Source organism: Vombatus ursinus, unplaced genomic scaffold, assembly GCF_900497805.2.
Source record: "Vombatus ursinus unplaced genomic scaffold, bare-nosed wombat genome assembly UNPS02014945.1, whole genome shotgun sequence".
NCBI classification, from domain to species: domain Eukaryota; kingdom Metazoa; phylum Chordata; class Mammalia; order Diprotodontia; family Vombatidae; genus Vombatus; species Vombatus ursinus.
In genome coordinates this window covers 21,588,653-21,613,422 of record NW_020954723.1, presented here as the reverse complement: position 1 = coordinate 21,613,422, position 24,770 = coordinate 21,588,653, and the positions used below count along the sequence as shown (strand labels likewise).

The 24,770-nt window shown below is 43.1% G+C and overlaps 1 protein-coding gene across 1 annotated transcript in view; it reads left to right on the top strand.

The window, feature by feature from the left end:
• VASH1 (vasohibin 1) overlaps positions 1–17,904 on the top strand; it is a 28,836-nt gene extending 10,932 nt beyond the window's left edge. Inside the window, exons 2-7 of the mRNA XM_027844801.1 lie at positions 191–279; positions 1,620–1,676; positions 3,992–4,066; positions 6,741–7,122; positions 9,801–9,913; positions 17,749–17,904. Of these exons, the coding sequence (XP_027700602.1) occupies positions 191–279; positions 1,620–1,676; positions 3,992–4,066; positions 6,741–7,122; positions 9,801–9,913; positions 17,749–17,821 (789 nt within the window). The 3' untranslated portion in view covers positions 17,822–17,904. The remainder of the gene's footprint in view (positions 1–190; positions 280–1,619; positions 1,677–3,991; positions 4,067–6,740; positions 7,123–9,800; positions 9,914–17,748) is intronic.
• The last annotated feature ends 6,866 nt before the right edge of the window (positions 17,905–24,770 follow it).

Below are 24,770 nucleotides of genomic sequence, written 5' to 3'. Positions count from 1 at the left end.
AGGAAAAGAAGGAAGGAAGGAAGAAAGGAAGGAAAATAAGGATACACTGAAAGAGGAGATTGAATAGGGGGATGGAAGAGATCAATTTCACTCATTTTGTACCTTCTCCTGAAATCAAGACTGGCTTGACTTCAAGAACTAATTTTCCTCTCTCCTTATGACCAGGATTCTATTTCTTTTGTTTCCCCAGACTCCCATACCAAGTGTGCCTACATTCCAGCCGTCCACATCTATCCCTGAGCGCCTGGAAGCCATACAGCGTTATATCAGGGAGCTGCAGTATCCTTTGCCACACTGAGTAGTATTTCTCATGTTCTTTCCCTGGGATCACCCAAGCCTATCCAAAGGAAGGCACCACTATTTATTGCATTGCCCTGAGATGGAAGCTAAGCCCTTGTCAAGGAGGACATTGGAAAGCAGTTTGTTTTCATCCCATTTTGTTGTGAATTCAATGAGATAATAATTGTAAAGCACTTAGTGTCATGTCTGGCAGGTGCTTTTAAGTGTTCGTTCCCTTCTTCTTCACCTTGTGGGCCCAGTGGATAAAGCACTAGGTCTGGAGTCAGAAGACCTGAGTTCAAACCAGCCTCAGACATTTACCAGCTGTGGGACCCTGGGCAAGTTCCCTAAACTCTGTCTGCCTCTCTTACTTGTCTTAGCACTTAGCACAGCACCTGGCACACAGTAGGCCCTATAAATGCTTGTTCCCTTCCCCCACCAACAGGAGAATTAGAATTTTGGATATCTCCTGAGATACCTTATAGACTCCAGATTCCCCGGTGTTAGGGAGAAAACTGACCATACAGGGGAATTCCTAATTCAGTGCAATTTAAGAAGCATTTATTAAGCTCCTACTGTTTTCCAGTCACTGTGCTAGGCTCTGGGGATCCAAAGAGCTGTATGCTTGCATGATACATTTTTAAGTTGAATCTGCATTATTAACATTTTCCCATCATTTTTTCTAGTCCAGACAGAAAACAAAACAGTTTATCAAGCCTTGATCCATAGCTTTTGCAGATATCTGAGGTACAAATGCTCACACACCATTTAACAATCAGCTCTGCTGGTTTGAGCTGTCTCCCAGCACACCCCTGGATACAGTGACAAAGCAAAACAATTCCTGCCTTCAATGAGCTTACATTCTATTGGAGAGAAACGACACACACACATTATGTTTGAAGAAACTTTATGTATCAAACATACACAAAGTAACTTTGAGGAACAAAGCACAGACCTAAAAGGAAGAGGAGTTTAACAATAAAACGTAGGCTCCAAATAGCAAAATGGAAGGATGGGAAACAGTGGGAGAGGGACGCTGGAGGGATGTTGTTGGTGTGGGTGGTGGTGAGGGAGTAGGGAGTGGTGGTCAGAAAAAGGAGCTTTGACTACACAGACTACCACTCAGAATCACAGGCACTCTTGAGCGGAGCCATAGGGTAGCAGATTATTGTGCCCTTTACAGTAGCAAAGGTAATGTTGGATTTGAAAAAGAGGTTCAAAAAATGAGTTATGCCTATGGCAGAAGAGCAGATGTGTCTAAGAGGCAAGCTGGCGTTCCCATCCTTGATTTCTCTTCCCTTCTATGGGAAGCCAAATGGCCCTTAACCTTTTGCCTCCAGGTACAATCATACAGGGACACAGTTCTTTGAAATTAAGAAGAGCAGACCTCTGACTGGGTAAGTGCCTCCTTCCACTGTTCTGATCAGAACTGTTCCCAACTGAATTCCTCGGCAGCTATGTTTTTCAGTAGAGATGTATCAAGCTATTCCTGGAGGAATAGAAGGTCATCCATGGTGGGGGCAGGGTCTTCATACAAATGGAATTAGGTTAAATGAAAGTCAAGGGCAGCCTTGAAGAGAAAATGGATCCACTGAAGGGTAATGTGCAGCCTGGAGTGGAGCCATTTTACCTTCTTGCTTTGGTAGTTTGGAGGATGGGGGTTAATTAAAATTATCAGGTGATGAAGATACAAAGATGAAAAAATTACACAGTCCCTACCCTCAAAGTGTTTATACTTTACAAGATAAAAATGATTAAGCAAGTAAGAGACAGAGAGTGACCTGAAAGGTTGGAGGAAGGTTATGTGACTTCTAACTGAGAGGTTCAAGTGAGGTTTCATGGAGGAGACAGCACCTGAGTAGGACCTTGAAGGAGTGGAAAGATGTCGGGAGTCCATTCCAGGCATATGGGACAAAGGTGGGAGAGGGAAGAATAAGATAAGCAAGGAATGAGTAATCCATTATGGCTAGAGTTTAGAGTAGATAAAGGATAGAAGTATGTACTACAGCTGGAAAGGTAGATTGGAGGAAGATTATGAAGACCCTCTAATGCCAAGATAAGAAGTTTATATTTTATTGGTAGGCAATAGAAATCAACAGGAGCATACACACACACACACACACACACACACACATCTATACACATGTATATGCATATATCAGATTTTTTTTTAATTACTCAATGAAGAAGGTACCTCCTCTAGTCTTCCTCCTAGAGTCACTATCCAGACCCTAAACTGAGGGGCAAAGAGCAGTCCTCCCATGCCATAGAGAAAACTCTGTTACTTTAGCAGAAGTTCTAAAATAGGGGTTCTTAACCTATGGTCTGTGAACTTTTTTTAACATTTTGATGATTGAATTTCAATATAATTGTCTTTGTAATCCTTTTGCAAAAATCCTTTTTTACTTTATTTTCTGCTTTTGAAAACATTGTTTTGAGAAGGGCATAGGCTTCACTAGACTGTCAAAAGGGTCTATATCCCAAAAAAGGGGGTCAGAACTAATTGGCATCTATTTGACAGAGTCTATGCCTGCCTGTCTTTTCCTCCTCTCCCTTCCCTCCTCACCTCCAAGCCTACCAATACCTAATGAGAGGCTGGTACCCAGTGAGGACACCCTGGAGAAGATTTCAAGATTGGTCCCTATTATGAGTAGGCTCGTTTGCCATTTCTCAGTGAATTAACTGATAAGAGCTGAAGAATGCCCTGTTCCCTTCTCTTGTGAAGGGAATAGTCTGAGTCTGAGTTCCCAGGGGCCTGGTATGATGAGATAGGTCTGATCAGCTGGAGGAAGGGATTCAAGTTGCTTTGGAAGTAAAATCTAATAAAGCCCCATGGATTCCAAACATAAGAGTCTAGAAACAACAGGGCTTGGAGTTAACTGAGTTTAGACTGTCTAAAATTATTATTGAAGGACAATAGAGCATTGAGCCAGTTGCAGACTAGCGATTGCTCCCAGTTACATGCTTCTTGGACAAACCATCATTGTATCACTAAGGCTTAAATGTTCCTGCCTCTACCCCTTCTATTCCTGGGGTAAACCAGCTGGCTTGGCCCCTTTGGAGAACAGCTATTAAAAGAGGAGAAGTCAACCTTGAGGCCTTGGGAAAAGCATAATAAGTTTTTCCTCTCTTCCCCTAGCCTCCTCAAATGGCCACCCATCTAAGGTGGGGGCTCTCACCCTCTGCTAATGATTATCAGATGCATAAGGGTGAGTAAAGGGATATAAAGAAGAACACTGCTAACTGGCCTACTTGCCATTGCCCTATTCCTTCCTCAGGAGGTCTCTTGGACCAGGAGTCCAGGGTTTGGGAGATGTGGGTGGGACAGCAAGGAGAAAGGACTTTGTGTTATAGCAGATGTGTAATACGGGGGAGAGGGAGCAAATTCTCACCTTCTTTATCATCACACTGAAAGCTTCCCCCTTTTCCTTGTTTTCTTTCATTCCCCATCCTTCTCCAAAGAGTAGTCCTTTCTCCTCTTTCACCAGGGAGAGAGAGGACATGTAAATGAGACACGCCAAGCCAAAGCAGAATCAGCCAAGAAAGTGATAGTTGTCTGTTTTAATTTGCTTGTTGCTTGCCCTCCTTTCCATTTCTTGCCCATTTCAGCCTCTCTCGATTCCACCTCCCCCCTCAGTGGTGTCCTCCTCTGGGTCCAAAGACAATTGATGAAGCGTTCTTCCCTGGTCTGACCCTCCCTCTTACCCCACAGGCTGATGGACCTGGCTAAGGAGATGACCAAAGAGGCTCTGCCAATCAAATGCCTAGAAGCTGTGATCCTGGGAATGTATCCTTTCTCCTCACTCCGTGCCCTTCTCTTCTATCACCACTCTACCTTTTCTTCTACCCAAGCCTACTCTTGGCATGGTGGAAAGAGCACTAATTATCAATCAGAAATGCCAGGTACTAGTCTTGGCTCTGCGCCCCACCCCCCCATCTGTGAGACTTTAGGCGAGTTTCTTTCCTCTCTGGATCTGTTTCCTTAAGTGTAAAATTAGGGGCTTGTGCCAGATCTCTGAAGAGTTTTTCATTTCCAAAAATTCTGTGCTTCTGTTCAACCTCTTCTCCCATGTATTTTTGGCCCAAGAGTGAAATGATCTCTGGGTCTGCAGACTACTGTTGAGTGAAACCTGCATCTCTTACACCATAGGCTAACCCTAGGCACTTTACCACTGAATTATAAACTACAGGGGACTTGTAGGAAAAAGTAACTGTAAGATGGATGAACAGGGATGAACTGGATGGATGAACAGGGATGGATGAACTGTACCAGCCACAGCCCAAAGGGGGTGTGAGTGCACATATGTGTGTACATGTGAGTGCATATTCATGAGTGCTGTGTGTGTGTATGTGTGTGTATGTGTGTGTAGTACACCACCTGATCCAGAAATTCATCTTCACTCTAACTGTTCACCATTTAGAAGAGGGTTGGAAGATAGAAGAATAGAAGAATAATCCTCTGTAACAGAGGAAAAAGTTTTTTATTAAAGAGAGGATAAGTCATCATTAGGGCCAGGAGAAGGAGACCACATTTTTATAAGACTCTCTAGACACACACACACACACACACACACACACACACACACACACACAAAACACCAGTTTATCTTTGTAGGAGCAGGATATAGGAAGAATTTGCTTGGTCAGAGGTGAAAATCGTGGGCTCTTGGTGATTTAAAGAACTGAGCAGGAAAAAAAAAGGAAATCAAGAGTTCTTGAGTTTTAGTTTTATCTCCTTCTCAGGCCGGTCATATTTTCTTCCTCTCTAGCTGTTGTGGGATTATAGATTTAAAGTAGAAAAAGACTTAGAAGTTGTCAAGTTTAAAGCCCTCTCCTTCCATTTTATAGATGAGATAACTGAGGCCCAGAGATATTAAGTGATTCATTACATGCATAACAAGTGTTTGAGGCAGCTATTGAGCCCAGGTCTTCCTGACTCCAAGTCCACTATTCTATTCACCATACCAGTGGTATCAAACTCAAATAGAAATGGGGGGCCTCTAAATAAATACAAAGATCTTTGCAGGTCTCATATTGACTTAGAAAACCATATATGTTTATATATTTATTTTTTATTAATACATCAACATGTTAAAATTAGATAAGATCTACACTTTAATCTGGTTTGGACTGTCCTCAGAAATGCTGTGGGCCACCTGCACCCCTGCACATTAACCCTTCTGTTCTATACCATGGTGCCTCTCTGCTTATTTTAATTTATAAAATAGGGTTAGGAATTGTCACTGTCCACCCCAGGGGTGTAAACATGTGCTCATTCGCCATGAAGCCTTTCCCCCAAAATGTCTAAAAAATACATCCTAGGGAACTGTGCCCAATGGGCTGCCCCGACTGAAGGCTTTTGTGACTATGAGAAAACTCCATGATTTCATCATTAGAGGGGACTCCCTCTCCCAACAGAGATCATGTGTCCTTTCATTGAGTCCTCAGGAGTCACTTGAGCTGCCTGTCAAGTGTATGCAGATTAAGGCCAGAGTTATAGGATGAGCTAGCATCAGAGGCAGGATTTGAACCCAGGTCTTCCTGACTCCAACCCCAGAATCCTTTCCTCTGAGTCATGCTACCTCTGCATATTGAGAGTAAAGAGAAATGAAGTAACTCTGAAAACTTCAGGCATCAGGTTCACTTCCCCAGAAAGTATAAAGGTTGGTACTGAGGACAAAGGGCTTGACCCTCATTTATGGGATAAGCTTCCACTTTGGGATTTGAATCTGATCAAAGCAATGTGCTACTCTCTGGGTGTTATATGTAGTCATTAGACTACCTTACAGGGCATTTAGGCATTCCTGAGGGGTTTATGGGGCACTTTGTATTAGATAGAAATTTTCAATTCCATCTTACTTCTTGTTGTTCAGTTGTTTCAGTCATATCTGACTCTTTATGCCCCCATTTGGGGTTTTCTTGGCCACGATACTAAAGTGGTTCACCAATTCCTTCTCCAGCTCATTTTGTAGATGCGGAAACTGAGTCAAATGAAGTTAAGTGACTTGCCCAGAGTCATACAGCTAAGTGTCCAAGTTCAGATTTGAACTCAGGAAGATGAGTCTTACTGACTCCAGGTCCAGCACTCTATCTACTGCACCACCTAGGTGCCCCCTCCATCCTACTACTTGCAAAGAAACACTCTAGGTGAAAAGGGGTCTAAGAGCTGAGCTCAAGACCACTTTAGAAGGCCCATACCTTAGATCAGCAAGGCTAGGATCACCCCACCTTCACTGACACCAATCCCTTACCTCAGAGACAAGGCAGCAAAAACAGAGCGGTTGTTACCCCAGACGGATCTGGGACTTAACTATCATCAATTACTGAAAGCCCTATCTGAAGAGGTTCCATTAAGTAGCAGTAGCATCTTGGGAAATCTACCCAGTCCATTGGGTAATGTACTATACCCTGGTGGTTGGCTCCTTTTTGGTTGTTTTCCTGAGCAAGATTGGTGTGACCAGTTACCTCACCAACAGCATGCCCACACTGGAGCGCTTCCCCATCAGCTTCAAAACCCACTTCTCAGGGAATTACTTCCGACACATCGTGCTGGGGGTGAACTTTGGGGGTCGCTATGGAGCGCTAGGCATGAGCCGCCGTGAGGACCTCATGTACAAGCCTCCCACTTTCCGCACGCTTAGTGAGCTGGTCCTGGATTATGAGGCTGCCTACCAGCGCTGCTGGCATGTCCTGAAGAAGGTGAAGCTTGGCCAGTGTGTTTCTCATGACCCCCATAGCGTGGAGCAGATTGAGTGGAAACACTCTATCTTGGACGTGGAGAAGCTGGGGCGAGAGGACTTCCGGAAGGAGCTAGAGAGGCACGCCAGAGACATGAGGCTAAAGGTTAGTTTTGGAAAGGAGGGGATTAGGGATGTTGGGAGAGGAAGAGAAAGTAGTTTACTATTGTGGAAGGAGTATTAGCCTGGGAAACTAAAATACCTGAATTATGTCATTACCTGCAGAAACCATTTTCAAAATTTTAAAATCTGCAGGCATCGGTTTCTTCATTTATAAGATGAAGGAATTGGCCCACATGATATTAAAAGTCCCTTTCAGTTCTAATATTGTATGAGTCTGAAAACCTGCCTGCACGGAGAGAGTTAGTTAATAGGTTGAGCCACAGAGGGGCCCAAACTATTCATGTGGAATTTAATAGAGATAAATGTGAAGTTCTACACCTGAGTTCAAAAAAATCAACCATAATGGCAGCTAGGTGGTGCAGTGGTTAGAGTACTGTCCCTGAAGTTAGGAGGACTTGAGTTCAAATCTGGCCTCAGATACATAACACTCACTAGCTGTGTGACTCTGGGCAAGTCACTTAACCCCAACTGCCTCACCCCCCCAAAAAAAAATCAACCATAGAAATACAGGATGGCTGAGCTATAACTAGACCACAGTACCTGGGGATCTAGGGAGTTTGGGAGTCTTACAAACTCTATGTGAGCTAGCAATGTGGTATCAGTGAATAAACATTTATTAAGCACTTACTGTGTGCCAGACGCTATGCTATAAGACAAATGCAATACCCCTTAGTCAAGCAATAGGTCTAGAATTAGGAAGATGACTCCCATTACACTCTAAATCATATCATATCTGGGGTACCATGTTAAAATCTGGTTACCGTATATTAGGAAGAACATTAATAAAGTGTAACATGTGCAGAGGAGGCTAACCAAGAGAGTAGAAGAACTGGAAACCATGACATCTGAGGATCAGATGGAACAAGGAATGTTTAGCCTGGAAAAGAGGAGACTTGAGGGTCAGGGGTTGAAGAAGAAATTGGTTATGGTCTTCAAAGCACTTAGCACAGTTCCTGATACATAGTAAGTGCTTAATAAATGTTTATTAATTGGTTGTTTCAAACAGTTACAGTCAGACTGTCCAGCTGGAAGAGGGATTATTAATCAGCCCTAGAGGTCAGAACTAGGAACAATGGCTACAGCTTGCAAAGAAGCAAATTTTAGCTTAATATAATGCAAAGTTCCTTTAATTAAGGCTATTCCAAACTGAAATGGGCAGTTTCAGGAAGGAGTGACTTCACTTTTGCTGGTGGCTTTCAAGTAGAATTGAATGACCACTTGTCAGGTATATTTTGGAAAGAAGGAAAGAAGGGAGGAAGGGAAGAAAGAAGGAAAGGAGGGAGGGAGGAAGAGAGGGAAGGAGAGAAGAGAGGGAAGGAGAGAAAAGAGGGAAGGGAGGGAGGGAAGGAAGGGTAAGAAAGGAAGGGAGGAAAGAAAAGAGTGAAGGAAAGAAGGAAAGAAAGGAAGAAGGAAGGAATGAAGGAAGGAAAGATTTATTAAGTGCCAGAAACTGTGCTAAATGTTTTAGAATTATCTCATTTTATCTTCACAACAACCCTACTATTATTATTCCCATTTTACAGTTGAGGAAACTAAGGCAGGAGGAGGTTAAGTAACTTGCTCAGAGTCACACATCTCATAAGTGTCTATGGCCAAATCTGAACCCAGGTCTTCCTGATTCCAGGCCCAGTGCTTTATCCACAGTGTCTCCTGCCTACCTTTAGATGGCCTTTGACATCCTTTAAACTCTGAGATTTGTGTGTGTGTGTGTGTGTGTGTGTGTGTGTGTGTGTGTGNNCAAGATGACCATTGACTTGACAAGCAGAGAGCAGTCCTCCAAGGATTAGGTCATGGGGACAATCCTGGGAGGTTGGGATAAAATGAAGTGAGGAGAGGACCCCTTCCTCTTCTTTCTCTATAACCTCCAAGCTGAGCCCCAAAGTCCTCCCATGGTGCCCTGGGCCTCAGAGCTAAAGGGTGCCTTTCTTCCTGGCCACCTTTGAGCTTCCAGAAAAGGGTCTTGAATTCTAATCCTCCATTGTCAATTTCTAGAAAAGCTGAAATGGTACAAGCTGTTCCTAATAAACCAGTTTAGTTTAATTATAATCGCGCACAAAAGTACGTTATAATTATTCTCTCAATATATACCCTGTCAGTACAGTTCGAGGAACTATACTAACCAAACCAGGGTCTCTGGTCACATTAGTCCAGAAGCATGTGGATTAGCCAATACTTTTCCACTGGAGAGAGAGGATTGAGCAATAGTAGAATGTGTGGTCTTTAGTGGGCAAAGTGTTTTTCCTGCCTGACATAATGATGGGGGAAATTTGGGGATGGCGAAGGGAAGTGCTGCAGATCAGGGACAGACAAGCCCAAACAATGACATTAGTCATCTTTGGGTATAAAGTTCCCCGTCAAAGCTGGAGTCTAGTCCATGCTTAACCCTTAGAATGGGTATGATTGCTGTGGAGACTCTCACAGTAGCAGAGGTGGGGGATGCCGAGACAGGAGCCAGACTTTACCAGGTCCTTTGTGGTATAAGCATCAGGAATGGCTGGAAGGGCCCTGAGTAGAGGATGATTTAGGGATTCTCGGGGCTTTTCTGTGTCCCAAGCCTCCCTGAATTCCTTTGGCCTTTTGGTGCTCATTTGGGTTGTGTGTTCTAGGGTCCTAAGATGATGTCTTGAACTTCCCTCATCTCCTTTATCCTGATGTTTACAGATTGGCAAAGGGACCGGCCCACCCTCTCCTACCAAGGATCGGAAAAAGGACGTATCCTCCCCACAGAGGAGCCAGTCCAGTCCACACCGCCGCAACAGCCGAGGAGAGAGACGGTAAGGAAATGGGTAATTGGTAACAAGGTGGAGCAGAGACAAGGGATTTTTCAAATTGCTTTGTTTTCCCCTTCTATTCTTTTATCCTGCCTCAATAATAATCATGTATAGTGCATAAAAGTTTGCAAATACTTAAAACATTGCATCGGAGCACCAGGGTTTGATCCTTACAACTACTGTCAGGTAGGTAATGTAAATATTATTTTCCCCATTTTATAGTTTAAGAAACTGAGGCTCAGAGAAGTTAAAAGATTAAATAAACTTCACTATTATAGGTTGAGAAAGACATGTCTGGGTAATAGTTCATCTGAAAAAGTTTTGGGAGATTTTAGTAGACTCGAAGTTCAATATAATAATGGCACCTAGCGTTTATATGGCACCTACTACGTGCCACACACTGTGCTAAGTACTTTACAAATATGATTCATTTGATCCTTACAACAACCCCTGCAAGGTAGGTACTATTGTTATCTCCATTTTATAGTTAAGGAAACTGAGGTGAACAGAGGTTAAGAAATTTGCCTAAGATTACACAGCTAAGTGAGTGACTGAGGCTAGACTGAATCTCAGGTCTTCCTGACTCCAGGCCCATTGTTCTGTCCTCACTACCTATGTGTAATGGGAAAAATCAATAACTAATTGCTTGGGTACTTTGCTTTGCATCACTTTGCTAATCATCTATCAGCTGTAATCATAAGAAATAACTGTGTGATTTATAGTAAGAATATAGTCCCGGGTGAAAACCTGTATGTAACTGAAACTCTAATGTAATCCTGGCTAATGTGTCAGCTAATCTGAGAAATGTAGCCATAATCATCTTTATATTAAAATACACTGGGTTAAAGGTGGATCTGACCTATGATGTAAAAGATAGACCTGCAAATATAAGACTTGTAAATGTAATATACTTATGCTTGAGTAAAAGACCTACTTGAGCCATAGAATGACCTATGCATTTGTGCCATGGGTTGACCAACTTAAATCAAACATGAATCAAGACAGCTATAAATAACTGAACTCTGTAGCTCAGGGTCTCAGACCATACTGGCAGTACTGCAGACTACCACCTTTGTTTCTCTTAATAAAGGTTGGTTTCTTTGCCTTAGCTTCCTAGTTTCTTTTTAATATATGTAAGTCAATGATAACAGCCAAGGAAGTTAGTGTAATCTTAGGCTGCATGAAGAAAAGCATATTTTCTAGGAATAAGGTGACAGTCTCACCATTCTCTGCCTTGATCAGACCACATCTGGAGTACTGAACCACATTTCAGAAAGGCTGTCATTAAGCCACAGACCATCCAGAGAAGGGCAACCAGAGGGTTCACACCATATGAGGATTAATTGAAGGAACTTAGCAATGTTTGTCCTGGATCATAGAAGACTTATGGGGGATGTATACTCTTCAAGTATTTAGAGGTCCATCATGTGGAAAAAGACTTCTGCTAGAAGTCAAACTAGGATTAGTGGGTAGAAGTTTCAAAGGGAAAAATTTAGACTTAATGTCAAGGGAGAAGGAAAAAAACCTTCCTAACAATTAGCATTGTCCAAAAATAGTGAGCTACCTCCAGAGGTAGTGGGTTCCCAATTACTAGAGGTCTCCAGGCAAAGGCTGGATTACTGCATCTCCTATGTGCTGTAGAAGGGATTCGTATTCAGGTATAGGTTGGAATAATATTCTATGGTCTTATAGCTAGTCAGTACCAGAGGCATAATTTGGACATCACTTTTCTTAAGACCCCTGCTTATACCTGTCATAGCTTCTTAAAGAAAATAAGACCCTAGCTACTGCCTGTTGTGGCTGAGTTTCCCCTGTGCTTTGGAGGAAAAGACTTTGCAATTAATAGAACCAAAAAAACAATTCTAAGACTGGTTGCATCTCCCCAGAGCCAGGGACTAGTGATGTCTTTAAAATTAGGGCTGGAACTACATACCTGTAATAGGAAATTTATTTTTCCTTCATTCTCAATGGCAGGGGAGTGTGGGAAGAAGGTAGAATTTTGCTGATTGGAATATAAATATATATATATGTATGTATATATAGACACACATGCACACACATGCACACACACTTATAAATTTAAAAACAAGCCAAAAAGATAGAGGGGACTATAAGGTATGAGTTAGCTCAAACAACAAGCATTTATTAAGCAAAAACTAGGTGATGGGTACCAGAGAGTCAAGGACAAAATCGAAACAGTCTCTGCCCTCAAGGAACTTACATTCTTCTTTGTTTGTTTGTTTGTTTGTTTTTAATAGTATTTTATTTTTTCTAATTCCATGTAAAGAGAATTTTCAACATTCATTTTTGAAAGGTTTTGAGTTCTAAATTATTCTCCCTTTCTCTCTCCCCTCCCCCCTCTCTCCTTTCCAAGATAGTGAGCAATCTGATATAGGTTATAAATGTGCAATCATGTAAAATATATTTCCACATTAGTCATGTTGTGAAAGAAGAAATAGAACAAAAGGAAAAAAACATAGACCAAAATCCCCTAGAAAGTGAAAATAGTATTCTTCAATCTACATTCAGACTCCATCAGTTCTTTCTCTGGATGTGGATAGCATTTTCCATCCTGAGTCTTTTGGAATTGTCTTAGATCATTGTGTTGCTGAGAAAATCTAAGTCAATCATAGTTGATCATCTCACAATGTTGCTGTTAAGGGAGCTTACATTCTAACAGGGGAGTATGAGTATGAATACACATATACACACATACATACTTACTCTATATTATCCAGATAAACTGGTCTACTTGCTATTCCTCACACACAGCAATCCACATCTCATTTCCATACCTTTGCACTGGCTATTCTTACTTAAAAAAGGCGGGATGGTTCCAAATTGTGAAGACCTTTAAATATGCCAAAGAGGCAATTTCGTTTGATCTTAGAGGTAAGAGAGAGCTAATGAATTCAGAAGTAACATAGAGTAGAACTTTAAGAAAATCTCTTTGGTGAATGAGTAGAGGATATAATGGAAGGGGTGTGTGTGGAGAGGGGTAGATTAAAAGTAGGGAGACTGATTAAGAGTCTATTGTAGTAGTCTAAATGAGACATTATGAGAGCGTTGGTCCTGGAGTCAGGAAAACCTGAGTTCAAATCCAGTGTCAGAGACATATTAGTTGTATGACCCTAGGCAAATCATTACACCTCTGTCTGGTTTCTCAGGTGTAAAATAAGGATAATAATAGCACCTGCCTTCCAAAGGTAGTATAAGAATTGACCAAGATAATATTTGTAAAGTGCTTAATAGAGTGCCAGGCACATAGTAAGTACTTAATAAACATGTGTGTGTGTGTGTGTGTATGTGTGTGAGAGTGAGAGACAGACAGACAGACAGGCAAGCAGGCAGACAGACAGACATATTGAGATGTTATGGAAACAGAAATGAAAAGATTTGGCAACTGGTTGGATATGTGGAGTGAAAGAGAATGAGAAAGTAAGAATGACACTAAGATTGCAAACCTGTATGACTGGAAAGATGATTATACCTTTGAAAGTAATAGGGAAGTTCAGAAGAGAGGTGAGTTTTATGGGAAAGATAATGAGTTCTGTTTTGGATATGTTGAGTTTGAGATGCTTCCATTTTGAAATGTCCAAAAGGCAGTTGGTGATGTAAGATGAAGCTAAGGGTAGAATCTAGGGCTTGCTATATAGAGCTGAGATTCCTCTGCATGGAGATCATTATATCCATGGGAACTGATGAGAGCACCAAATGAGAGATAGAAGAGAAGAGGGACACAAACAGAGCCTTGGAGTTCACTCAAAGTTAGGGGGCATGATATGGATGATGTTAGTCACTGGAGATAAAAAAATGCAAAAGCAAGAGAGACCCAGCCTGAAAGAACATTACATTCTACCCAGAAGAACTGAGTTCAGTGCCCAGCTCTGCTACTTAATACATCTGTGTCCTTGGGCAAATCACTTTACCCAGATGAGCCTTGGTTTCCTCATCTGTAAATTAATTCTTGGAGAAGATGATCTCAAAGGTCCCTCCCTGCTCTAATGTTCTGTGATTTCATCTGCTTCTTGCTGGTGTACCTGTTATTTCATCATTTCACTTTCACCCCTCTGTTTTGAAGGCTTTTTGTCTTTAAGAACCTTCTCCCTCACTATTTAAAATGCCAGTGCCCCTGGGATAAAGCCGATGTCCCCTAAGATAGTGTTAATTAACATCTTAGTTATCATTTAATACCTTGGCAAGGATTAGTTGACAGCTAGCTGAAAGTGAACTTTATAAGTGTTTGGGGAAATTTCTATACTGTCAAAGTAAAATTTAGGAATAATTTTTAGAAAGTAAAAATAATAGCTATCATTTATATAGTTATTTAAGATTTGTAAAACATTTTACAGATATGATGTCATTTGATCCTCACAACAACCTGGGGAAATAGTATTATTATCCACATTTTATAGATGAAGAAACTGAAGCAGACAGAGGTTAAGGGACCTGTCCAGGGTTACTTGTCTGAGGCCAGGCTTGAACTCAGGTCTTCCTGATTCCAGGTCCAGTGCTCTATCCAGTGCCACATCTAGCTATGTCAAAATAGGTTAAGAAGAAATATACTCTTATATATCTCCTCTCTTTACCCTTCTTTCAGCCAACATATTATTTTAGGCAGCCTTGTGTAGTAGAAAGAGTGACTAGGTAACAGCCACATTGTGTGATGACTAACTTTGATAGACTCATCTCTTCTTAGCACTGCAGGGGTCTAAGACAGCTCCAAAAGACTCATGATGGAAAATGCTATCCACATCCAGAAAAAGAATTATGGAGTCTGAATGTAGATTGAAGCATACTATTTGCTCTTTTTTTGTTTCTTCTTTCTCGTGGTTCCTCCCACTGGTTCTAATTCTTCTTTACAACATGACTAATGTGAAAACAGGTTTAATGTGAATGTATATCTAGAGCTTATATCAAATTGCATGCTGTCATGGGGTGGGGGAGGGGAAAGATGGGGAGAAAATTTGGAACTTAAGATCTTATGGAAGTGAATGTTGAAAACTAAAAATAAATAAATTATTTTTTAAAAAAGGAGTGACTAGGAGACCTGAGTTCTAATTCTGGCCTTGCCACTATCTGGGCCTCCGTTTCCTCATCTGGAATATGAAATATTTGAACTAGATGATCTCTTAGGTCCATTCCAGATTTAAGATTGTAACATTCTATTTCAATATTTGCCAAACTCTGTCCCATGGAACCTCTGTAGTTCAGTACAATGTTTAGTATGGAAAGTTGTGATGTTGGTGATAAAATATTAAATTGTGTATTATAAGGTCCCCAGCACTTTAGGTGGCCCTCCTATGGTGAATTTTTGAGAGGAATGAATGAATGGATAGATAGATGAAAACATTTACTTAGTACTTCCTTTTTGCCAAGCACCATGCTGAGTTCTGGGGATACATGTAGAAAACCAAGGCAATCTCTGCTCTCAAGGAACTCATGTTGTAATTGGATGAGCCAAGACATCAAGGATGATTCAGTTTCAGGGCCAGTGGTATTCAGGGTGCAGTTACTAAGTAGATGACAAGACCTAAAGTTCCTTAGGGAGCATTAAGAGGTCAGAGAGTAATAGCTAGAGGTTTGGAGAGTTAGCAATAAGGCAATGGTAAGGTCCAGTGGTCTTCCATCTTATCAGAAGGGTTGTAATTGGTGACTCTATGATCATTTAAGTGGTGTGAACAACCATGTCTACTCACATCCAGCAGGATTGGGAGTGGGGAGGTTGGAGGTGCCCAACCCAAATCAATCAATAAGCATTTATTAAGTGCTTGCTGTATGCCAGGCACTATGCTAAGTGGTGGGGATATAAGTAAAAAGCAAAAACAATTCCTGCCCTCAAGGAGTTTACATTCTAAAGGGGACAACAATCTATATAAATTAATGCAGAAAAAAATAAGTACAGAGTAGAAGGAAGGCAGCCTCGAGAGGAAGACACTAGTGCCTTGGAAAGGGGGATAGTTGGGTGTGAGGGCCACGAAAAGGCCCCAGGAGAAGTAGCTCTTAAGCAGAGTCCCAAGAAAATCTAACAATTTGAAGAGTCAGAGGTTGGGAAAGAGAGCATTCCAGTCATGGGAAACATCCAGTATAAAAGCACAGCAACAGAGGAGCGTCTTGTTTGAGGAACAGCAAGTAGTCTAGTATTACAAGATCATAGAATTCATGGAGGGAAATGGAATGAAAGAAGACGGGCAAGGTAGGAAGGGCCCAGATGATGGAGAGCTTTAAATGTCAAAAGATTTTGTATTTAACCTTAGAGGTAATAGGGAGCCACTGGAGTTTACTGAGCAGAGGAATGGCAAGTGCCTCTCTACTCTCACTTGGTCATTTTGTGTGGAGGATAGATTGAAATGGAGAGAGAGACTTGAGACAGGATGACCAGTTAGAAAGCTATTGTAAGGTGTTGTCCAGGTAAGATATGATAAGGGTCTGAACTAGGGAGGGGCTGGGATGTGGAGAGAAGGGGACTTATGGGAGACGTGTTGTAGATAAAGGAATCACAAGATCTGACAACTTTTATGTGGGGTTATCCAAATGATGACCTATCCTTGGGGTGGGGAGTACTCACAGTTAGTAGGTGTGACATAGGTGAAGATCCAGCAAAACAGAGAAGGATAAGCCAGATATATAGGAGAAAGACCAAGCAAGAGCAAATTCTGTTAAGAGACAACGTTGGAAGGGTTTAGAAAAGAATGAGAAGAGAGATGAAGGTGCTGATTGTAGACATTTCCAAGGAGTTTAGAAAGGGGAGGAGAGATAAGAGACAATAACTTGAGGGGATGGTAGGGCATAGTGAATGATTTGTTTGTTTGTTTTTTAATGCATGGGGGAAGACAGGGCATGTTTGAAGGTAATAGAGAGGGAACCAGTAGATGGGGAAAAGTTGAAAATTAGAAGGTGGGAATGATTGAGGTTGCAATTTTGTGAAGTATATGGGAGGAGATGAAATCAAGGGCACATGTAGAGGGTTGAGTCCTTGTAAGGGAAAAGGCGACTTCTTTGTCAGATACTGGAGTAAAGACTGAAAAAATGGAGACTGATGTCAAGGGGTTATGAGATCAAGAGAAAGAGAAAAGGATCTAATGAAGAATGGCCTCAGTTTTTGTTTTGTTTTCAGTAAAGTAAGATGTAAGACACTCTTCTGAAGGAGAATAGGGAGGAGGAAGAGTGGAAGGCTTAAAGAGAGAAGAGAAGAGATTTGGAATAACTTCAATAAGGAGTAAAATACAGTATGATAGTTACAAGGAACAGCTTTTTTTTTTGTAGAAAAATTAGCCAGGTTCTTCTTTTGTTCCAAAACTTTCCCAATCTCCCTTTGTGCCTCCAAGCCAACATATATGGGTTCCATAATTATATTTCAAGTCCAAAAAGGTTATATGTTGTTGTTGTTCAGTCGTTTTTCAGTCGTGTCCAACTTGTCATGATCCCATTTGAGATTTTCTTGGCAAAAATACTGGAGTGGTTTGCTGTTGCCTTCTCCAGCTCATTTTACAGATGAGGAAACTGAGGCAAACAGGGTTAAGTGATTTGCCCAAGGTTACACAGCTTGTAAGTGTCTGAGGTCAGATTTGAACTCAAGAAGATTAACAGGACGCAGAATAGCCACTTGAATGGGCATAAGGAGGAGGGGAAAGAAGAGAGGGAGAAAGAGCACAAATCAGGGTGAGCAAAAAATGCCAGCCATTCCTCTCTAGGGCCCTTCCTTTAAGGAATGGAGTGAGATGATAAGAAATTGACATGGCTCCCTCCCAATAGTAACTGTCCTTTAGTTCTCTCTGACCTATCTTATTTACTCATCCATTTCATGTCCTGTTCCTTCTCTTCTTTCTTCCCTGCAGACCATCTGGTGAAAAGAAGCCTGCTGAACCCAAAGCCATGCCAGACCTCAATGGGTACCAAATCCGGGTGTGAGGTGAGTGGTGATGATACCACTTGCTCCACAGACTTGCCACTACTCCCTCCGCCACAGGACCAAGAGCCACCCACCGTGAGCCTTGATTGAGGGGAGGTGTGGGTTGAGGGGACAGTAGGAGGAGCCCAGAACTCCTCTTCATCTGACAACACTGCTTCCCTCAGGCAGAACATGGGTCTCACCCAGCATTTGTGGAAGAGGCATATTGACCCTAAAGGGAAGAGGAAGAGGAGTCAGTATGATCCCAGAGATTTGTTTAATACATCACATAAAGCAACGTGTTGAACAGGTCACACCCGTCTCAGGGCAAGTGGTGTCCTCGAGATAACTGGCTGTGACCACGTAGTCCCCATGGGAAGCACTGCCAGGACTAGACAATGCCTACAAGCCCAGCATATAGACTGGAGCTACTCCTTAGGCAATGCACCAGAGAACCATGATGCCACCAGAGATAAGGAGAAGGCATCCCCCATACGTAGCACTGGCAGCTGTTGCCTCCCAGGCTTTGAGAAGCATCAGTTGCAAGGCTCAGTCTCAAGCCCATCCTATGGCCATCTACCCATAGGTCTCTTTGCAGCAGGGTTTGGACTTCTCTGGAGCCCGAGGGCTCCAGTTTTGGAGTCATGTTGGGTTGGCCATAGGTGAGCATCCAGGGTAGCACAGACCAAGAAGAAAGAGGCAAGCACCATAACTCATGATAGATGGGACACCATGGAAGGTGAAGAGTCTTGTATCAGCTCTGGTTCTCCTCCCTTTCCTTAGGCAGGAGCTGAATTCTCCTCCTCTCCCCTCTCCCAGAGCATCAGTACAATTTTTGGTCTTCTTCCTCAGGCAGAGAATTAGGGATTGGGGATGATGATGCTTGGGGTTGATTGCTCTTCCCTCTTTCACCAGCTAAATTTAGTGATTTTGGTGACGATGATCCTAGCTGTGTATAATAGGAAGGAACTTCCTGCCATCAGATGGGATTTTCAGCAGCTCCCCAGTCCCAGTTAGAAAGATCTGTGTTGAAATAGTCAGGCCCATTAGGCATCGAGTGCATTTGTAATAGGAAGTACTAACCCAGGTTTCGGACAGGAGAAAGAGGCAAAGAAACTCTGAAAGGATCAGAATGCCCTTGGGTGGGGGGCATCCATAGTGAGTGGGTATGACGTGAATGAAGAGCCAGAGAAAGAGGCAGTGACGGAGCAACCAGACGTGTAGGAGGACTGAGAGAGGTGTTTCAGTTGAGTGAAACCCAGGGGTGAGTAGGAAGAGGCAGAGTAGTTCAGAAGGTTGGAGGTTAATGGGAGAAGGCAGTGGGGCACTGAGAAGGCCAGGACATAGTGGCAGGAGGCAGAAGGATGCTAAAAAGTCAAGGGTTAGTGGAAGCAAGCAGTAGGACACTGAGCAGTCCAGGGCATAGTGGCAGAAGACAGAAAGAATGATGGTGGTAGACCCAGGAGAAGGAACCCAAGACTCTTATAGCAAGGAGGCAGGGTAAGGCCCCATTACAGCAGCAGAGTCATGGGGAGATGAGGGGGCCAATCTAGAAGGCCCAAAGGCAAAGTTCTGGGAGTCATTGTAAGGCTACAAGGAAGGACTGACGGATGTAGCAGAATGAGTATGTTGAAGGAGGGTTGTATGGGGGTGTTAGTTATACTCTGAATATACCAGATAAAGGACCTAGAATAAGCATGGGCCAATGGGAGAAGGAAAGTCAAGGTAGAGCAAGTATGAGGTGATGCTTTGGGGAAGACAAAGAGAAAACATGAAATTCACAAATTTCAGAAAGAGCAAAAGGAAAGAGGAAACATCATCCATGCTATTGAATTCAAAAGAAAATGGACGTTCAGCTGAGAGGTATAGATAAGAGCATGGGAACAGACACAGAGCATTGAAGTGACCCTGGAGTTGTTTATCCTGCTCCGAGTGGTTGCTGTATCACTGAGTGGGGGCAAGGAATAGAGCAAAAATGGATATAGGCCAGAGTTCAGCAGTGGAAGAACTGATAGGGCCTAGAAAAGAAGAAAAGCCTCAGGCCCAGAAAGAGGGTGAGGACAGAGAAAACAAACTTGGTGCTGACCAGGACTCCCACTCCCAGTCATTCCACCGATGGGGGCAGGCATCAAAGCAAGCCAGCACTTTGGAATGCCCCTAGCCCAGAGGAAAGCAGCCTGGGCCTCAGGGCTTGGCATAGATGTCCAGATCCTGTGGAGTAAGGACTGACCCTGATTTGGGTGCTCCCACAGGGGATGGAGAGACTACAGAGGCTAGCATTTGGCTTAGTCTGGAGAAGCAGGAAGAACAGGAGCTACCTTTCCTGGCCCCCAGTAAGGGGAAGTTATACCTGGTAACAGCTGTTGTTGGTATGTGGGCATAGGGGGTAGTTATTAGGCTCAAGAGGAAACAGTTGCCTTTCTCAGCAGCTGTCAAACCCCAAAGATTGCCAAGAGGCTTTGGGGTGACAGCTGGTCTATCTGACTTGGAGACTGCAACCCCAGGCTTGGCTTTACCAGACCAAAGGGCCAGCCATCTGCTTCACCACCTATAGCCAATGCAGCCCCAGGAGCTGGGATAGATGGTGGGGAGGAAGGTGGCTAGTCAGACTCCAGTCTCACTAGCTCACCCTTGGGGCTAATAGGCAGCCCTACTGCCTTCCTGTGCCAGCCCTGCACCCAACCCTCCCAAGGAAGGAACCTGAGGATGTGTCTACACTAACTCAACCAGGAATCTTATTTCACAACACTGGGAAGGAACCTAATCTTCCCCATCCCCCTACCACTACCCACCATTTCACGGTGGTTTTCCAAACAGTTAGGTAATGATGGTCATGACATGTTTATAATTACTGAAAAAAATAACTCCCTTTGGCAGGATGAACCGTAAGACTGAAAATGAGTGATTTGTTGGTACAGTGTGGCCCCTTAAATTTTGCCCCAGTTTGGGACACACACCCCTCTAGTAAAGAAGGAGGTATGAGGTGGTAACTTGAGGATAGGAGGTCCCCCCAACCTCTTCCTGTTAAAACTAAGAGCCAAGCAGCGGCTTAGCCTTTCCTGTTGGTGATTTCCCCAGACTATTCTCTGGGGCTCGGGGCAATGTAAGGAAAATCATGTGAAAAACAAAAACAAAAAAAAAACCTCACTGGTGCTTTTTATTTATTTTTTTAAAAGTGTTTTTTTTATATGTAGCAATCCCACCTCCCTTCCCTCTCCCACTACATTTACACTTTGTTCCCTGGGGAGGGTGGGAGAGGACTAAGGGGAAAGCAGGAAGCTTTGGTTTTTAGTTTCCCAGCTGGGGGGAGACATCCACCCCAACTCAGTGTTTGCTTGGAGCTAGTGGGAGGAGAGACAGTGTTGACCCTATTGCCTTTTCCTTCCAGTATCAATTTAATTGAGTTTCCCTCTGACTCTACCGTCTCTGGAAGCTCCTGGTCTCAAACTGTCCTGGTCCCAGTCCTATGGAACAGATAGGAATTCATGGCACACTCCCCCTTCCCCTATGAATCATCAGTCTATCTGCCCATCACCACCTTGTTTGATTTTTTTTAACCATAATATTACCTCCTATGACTCCATCAGGATATAATAAGGAAAACTATGGGCATGAAAGAAGGCATCAGCATCACCCAGTCTGTTTACCTTCACCATCTTTGCTAGCAGCCCCATGGGGTTACATTTAGGTGAGAGCAATCATAATTGAGAATGAAGGGGATGATAAAAATCACCTAGAGACCCTGTCAAGCTATACTGATGGGGTAGAAGAGGCCTTATATTCCTGGGTTCTCAGGGGCAGAAAGAGTCATGGAGTAGTTGGCTGATAATCTAGAGGGCACCCTGTAGTTTCGAATTCTCCTGCTCCAGACCCAGCTCTTTCAGTGACTACAGCTAAATCCTGGCTGCTGTGTACCTATACTTTTGAGCACTTATGCATTTGCTCCCATGCTCTTACAGTTGCAGCTCTGGCTGGATGCACAGTCAGGCACCTGTGGGCTTTCATTCTTGTCTTCTCAATTAGCGGCAGTCAGAGCCTGAAAACACCACACCATTGCTTCAGCCCCCATATGAAATGGCTGCCAGCAGTAATGTGTGCTTGGAGGGGGCAGAGGGAGCAGGGATTGGCCTCCTTCCATCCCTGACAGTCTGTGAATTCCATGGTGTGCCATAGCCTATACCAACATAAGCCCTTGCCTCTCCATCACCATCTTCCTTAGCCCCATTGAAAAGCCAAGGTCAGAGGGAGAATGGACTAACCCATTCTGGAAGGGTCAAGGATTTGATAGAGAGAACCCGACCCCAAAATCCCCTGACCTAGAAACCACCTGACCCCATTCACCTTGCCTCTCTGTGGTGCCATCTGGTTCTCTATCTCCATCTCACCTTTTCCATTTGTAGGGTAGGCCCTGACATGGTGCTAGCCCCATGCCAAACAGTATTGGTCCCTTCTAAGTTACTTCCTGGTGCTGTGGAGTCACATAAGTTTCCCTTAATCATGAAGTTTGAAAAGGATAGAAGAGGAGCTCAGGCATGCCTGGCACATGTGGACAAAACGATGGAATCTCTCTCTCTCTCCCTTGTGTTTTGTATCTGGCTATGTACCATATATAGAATTAGTTCTCTCTGATTCCCTGTATTTCCATCCCTTCGTATCAGTATTCAAACCCCTCTCACTTTTATGCTTTACCTCACTCTTGTCTTCACTTTTACACAATTAATAAAGTCTACCTAGCTCCTATTGTCTGGACTGGGCAGAAACCAGGACCTAACAACCTTGCCAGTTTTTTTCTTTCAGAATTTTCTGAGTCTCCACCCTTAGCTATCAACTCTGTACCACTCCCCCCATCAGCTCTGTCTCTGGGGAGAGGGTGGGAGGGAAGACAGCTGTCTGAGGAAATGAAGAAGGAAGAAGGGGGGTGGGGAAGAGCCAGTGGTATAGGATTAAAATCTTCTATCTCTGGGATGCTGAAAGTTTCCATTTCAATTTAATGTCCTTCACCCCTCCTCAGACAGTCTGTATTTTTCAACCCTCATTTATTAACAGGTCCACTACTCCATCCAGAAATGCTTCTCTTTCTCTCCTGTGCACAGCCTGGAGGGTTCTGCTGAACCTTCCCATGCCCAAGCAGGAAAGGGCAGAGTTGAGGGAGGTCAAGGGTTTGTCTGCTGAGCCTGTTCTCTGGGATACATTCTAGAACCCATTTTCCCTATCCCATTGAACAACAGTTTCTGTCTTGCACCAGAGAGAAAGGAAGCTTTTCTTTCCGAGGTGAGTTGCAACTGTGGGCCATTACATGTGGATCCCCCAAATAAATCTGTAATGGTGAAGGAGGGTCAAAGTAAGCCTTCAGGAAGACAATGGCAATAATAGACTTTGGAAATTACAGAATTATTGTCCCCAAGTCCTTCCCCCCAAGTCATTCTCTCATCTCACTTCATTATTACCCTCCTCCAACCTATGGCATCACAAAACATGCAAAGCTAAATCACAAAGCCATTTAAATAAGGCTTCCACATTGGTTTAAAAAAATCTAAGTCTGCATCTCCTCATTTTACCCAGACTGCTGAAGTGCAGCAGCCACCCAGGGGCACTACCCCACTATGGTTGGCATAGGAACTTTGACCCATTGTTGGGGGGAAGGGGAAGATGGAGATTAAGGACAAACTTGAATTAAGAAAACAGCCTGAGTTCAAAGATAATTTTTAAAGAAATTAAGTTTTATTACTTTCAGGTACATACAGTGATTCCAGGTAACTTCTAAGTACTTGTTAAGTAAGTAAAGGTCCTACTGAGATTGTTTTCATACAAAGATAAGACATGTGTAATTGGCACATTAATTATTTACATGCAGATGAATACTGCTCAAGTACTCCAAGACATGTTAGTTGCTCAAACAGGTTAATCATTCCCCTTACTATCTTGTTTATTCCATGAGTTTGTTTGGCAGGACTTTCTTCACCAATGATGCAAAGGTAACTTTTGGTCTAACCCCTTGGGATTATCATAAATTAGAAATTAACAGAGTATCCAGATTCCTCTTAAACTCCAAACCAGGACTTTTTTTGGTTCAGATCAATATTTTATCAATCACTCATTTACATTACTGATTTGTGCTGCCTTTTCAGATTGGGGTGGGGGGATACATTTCCTGTTTTATGATAGAATAGGCTGGAGCATTTACCTCAACCTCCTCCCTCAACCTGGTACTCACTCCCTGCCCTTGTTTAACATTGGCTAAGCCAGGCAGCATCTTTCCTTCTCTTGTTCCAATCAAAACATTGTCTCAAATGAAGAACAGTGGTGACCGAGAGGCCTAGGTTAATGCCAGACACAGAGGAAAGATCTGAATGGGGCCATAACCATGACATCCTGGACTCCCCCAATGCTTACCATATAGTAGAGTGGCCAGAGCTGGAATCCCTGAAGACAGTACCTGACAGGTTATGGTGACAGGTCACCCCAGGGCAGCTGGAGAAATAACTTTCCAAGCCCATCCCTAAACAAACCCAGGGAACACATATCTGGACTTTTATCCAGCTCCCAGCTGGAGAATGTTAAGAACAATGAGCTAGTGGGAAAGGCAAGGAATCTCGGGACTTGAGTGCAATGACCCTTATGCTTATTATGTTCTTTCTGAATACTGCTTCTGGAACCCACAGACTTTATTAAGCTTACACAGTTTCTGTTGGGGGTGGGGTAGATAACCAGAAGGTCTCTCTCTCTCCCATGTACTAAACCAACATTCTTTTCTTTGGAATTGTTAAACTCTGACTCTAGGATCACTTAGATGCCCTCCTACCACTTGGATGCCTTCTGATTGAAGATACATCCATTTGCTTTCCAGCAAAGTCAAGTTAGAAAGAAGGAAGGAGGAGCCAGGGAGAGGAATCACTTGGAGAGGGGGGAGGAGGAAGGAAAGAAGAAAGGAAGGAAGGAAGGAAGGAAGGAAGGAAGGAAGGAAGGAAG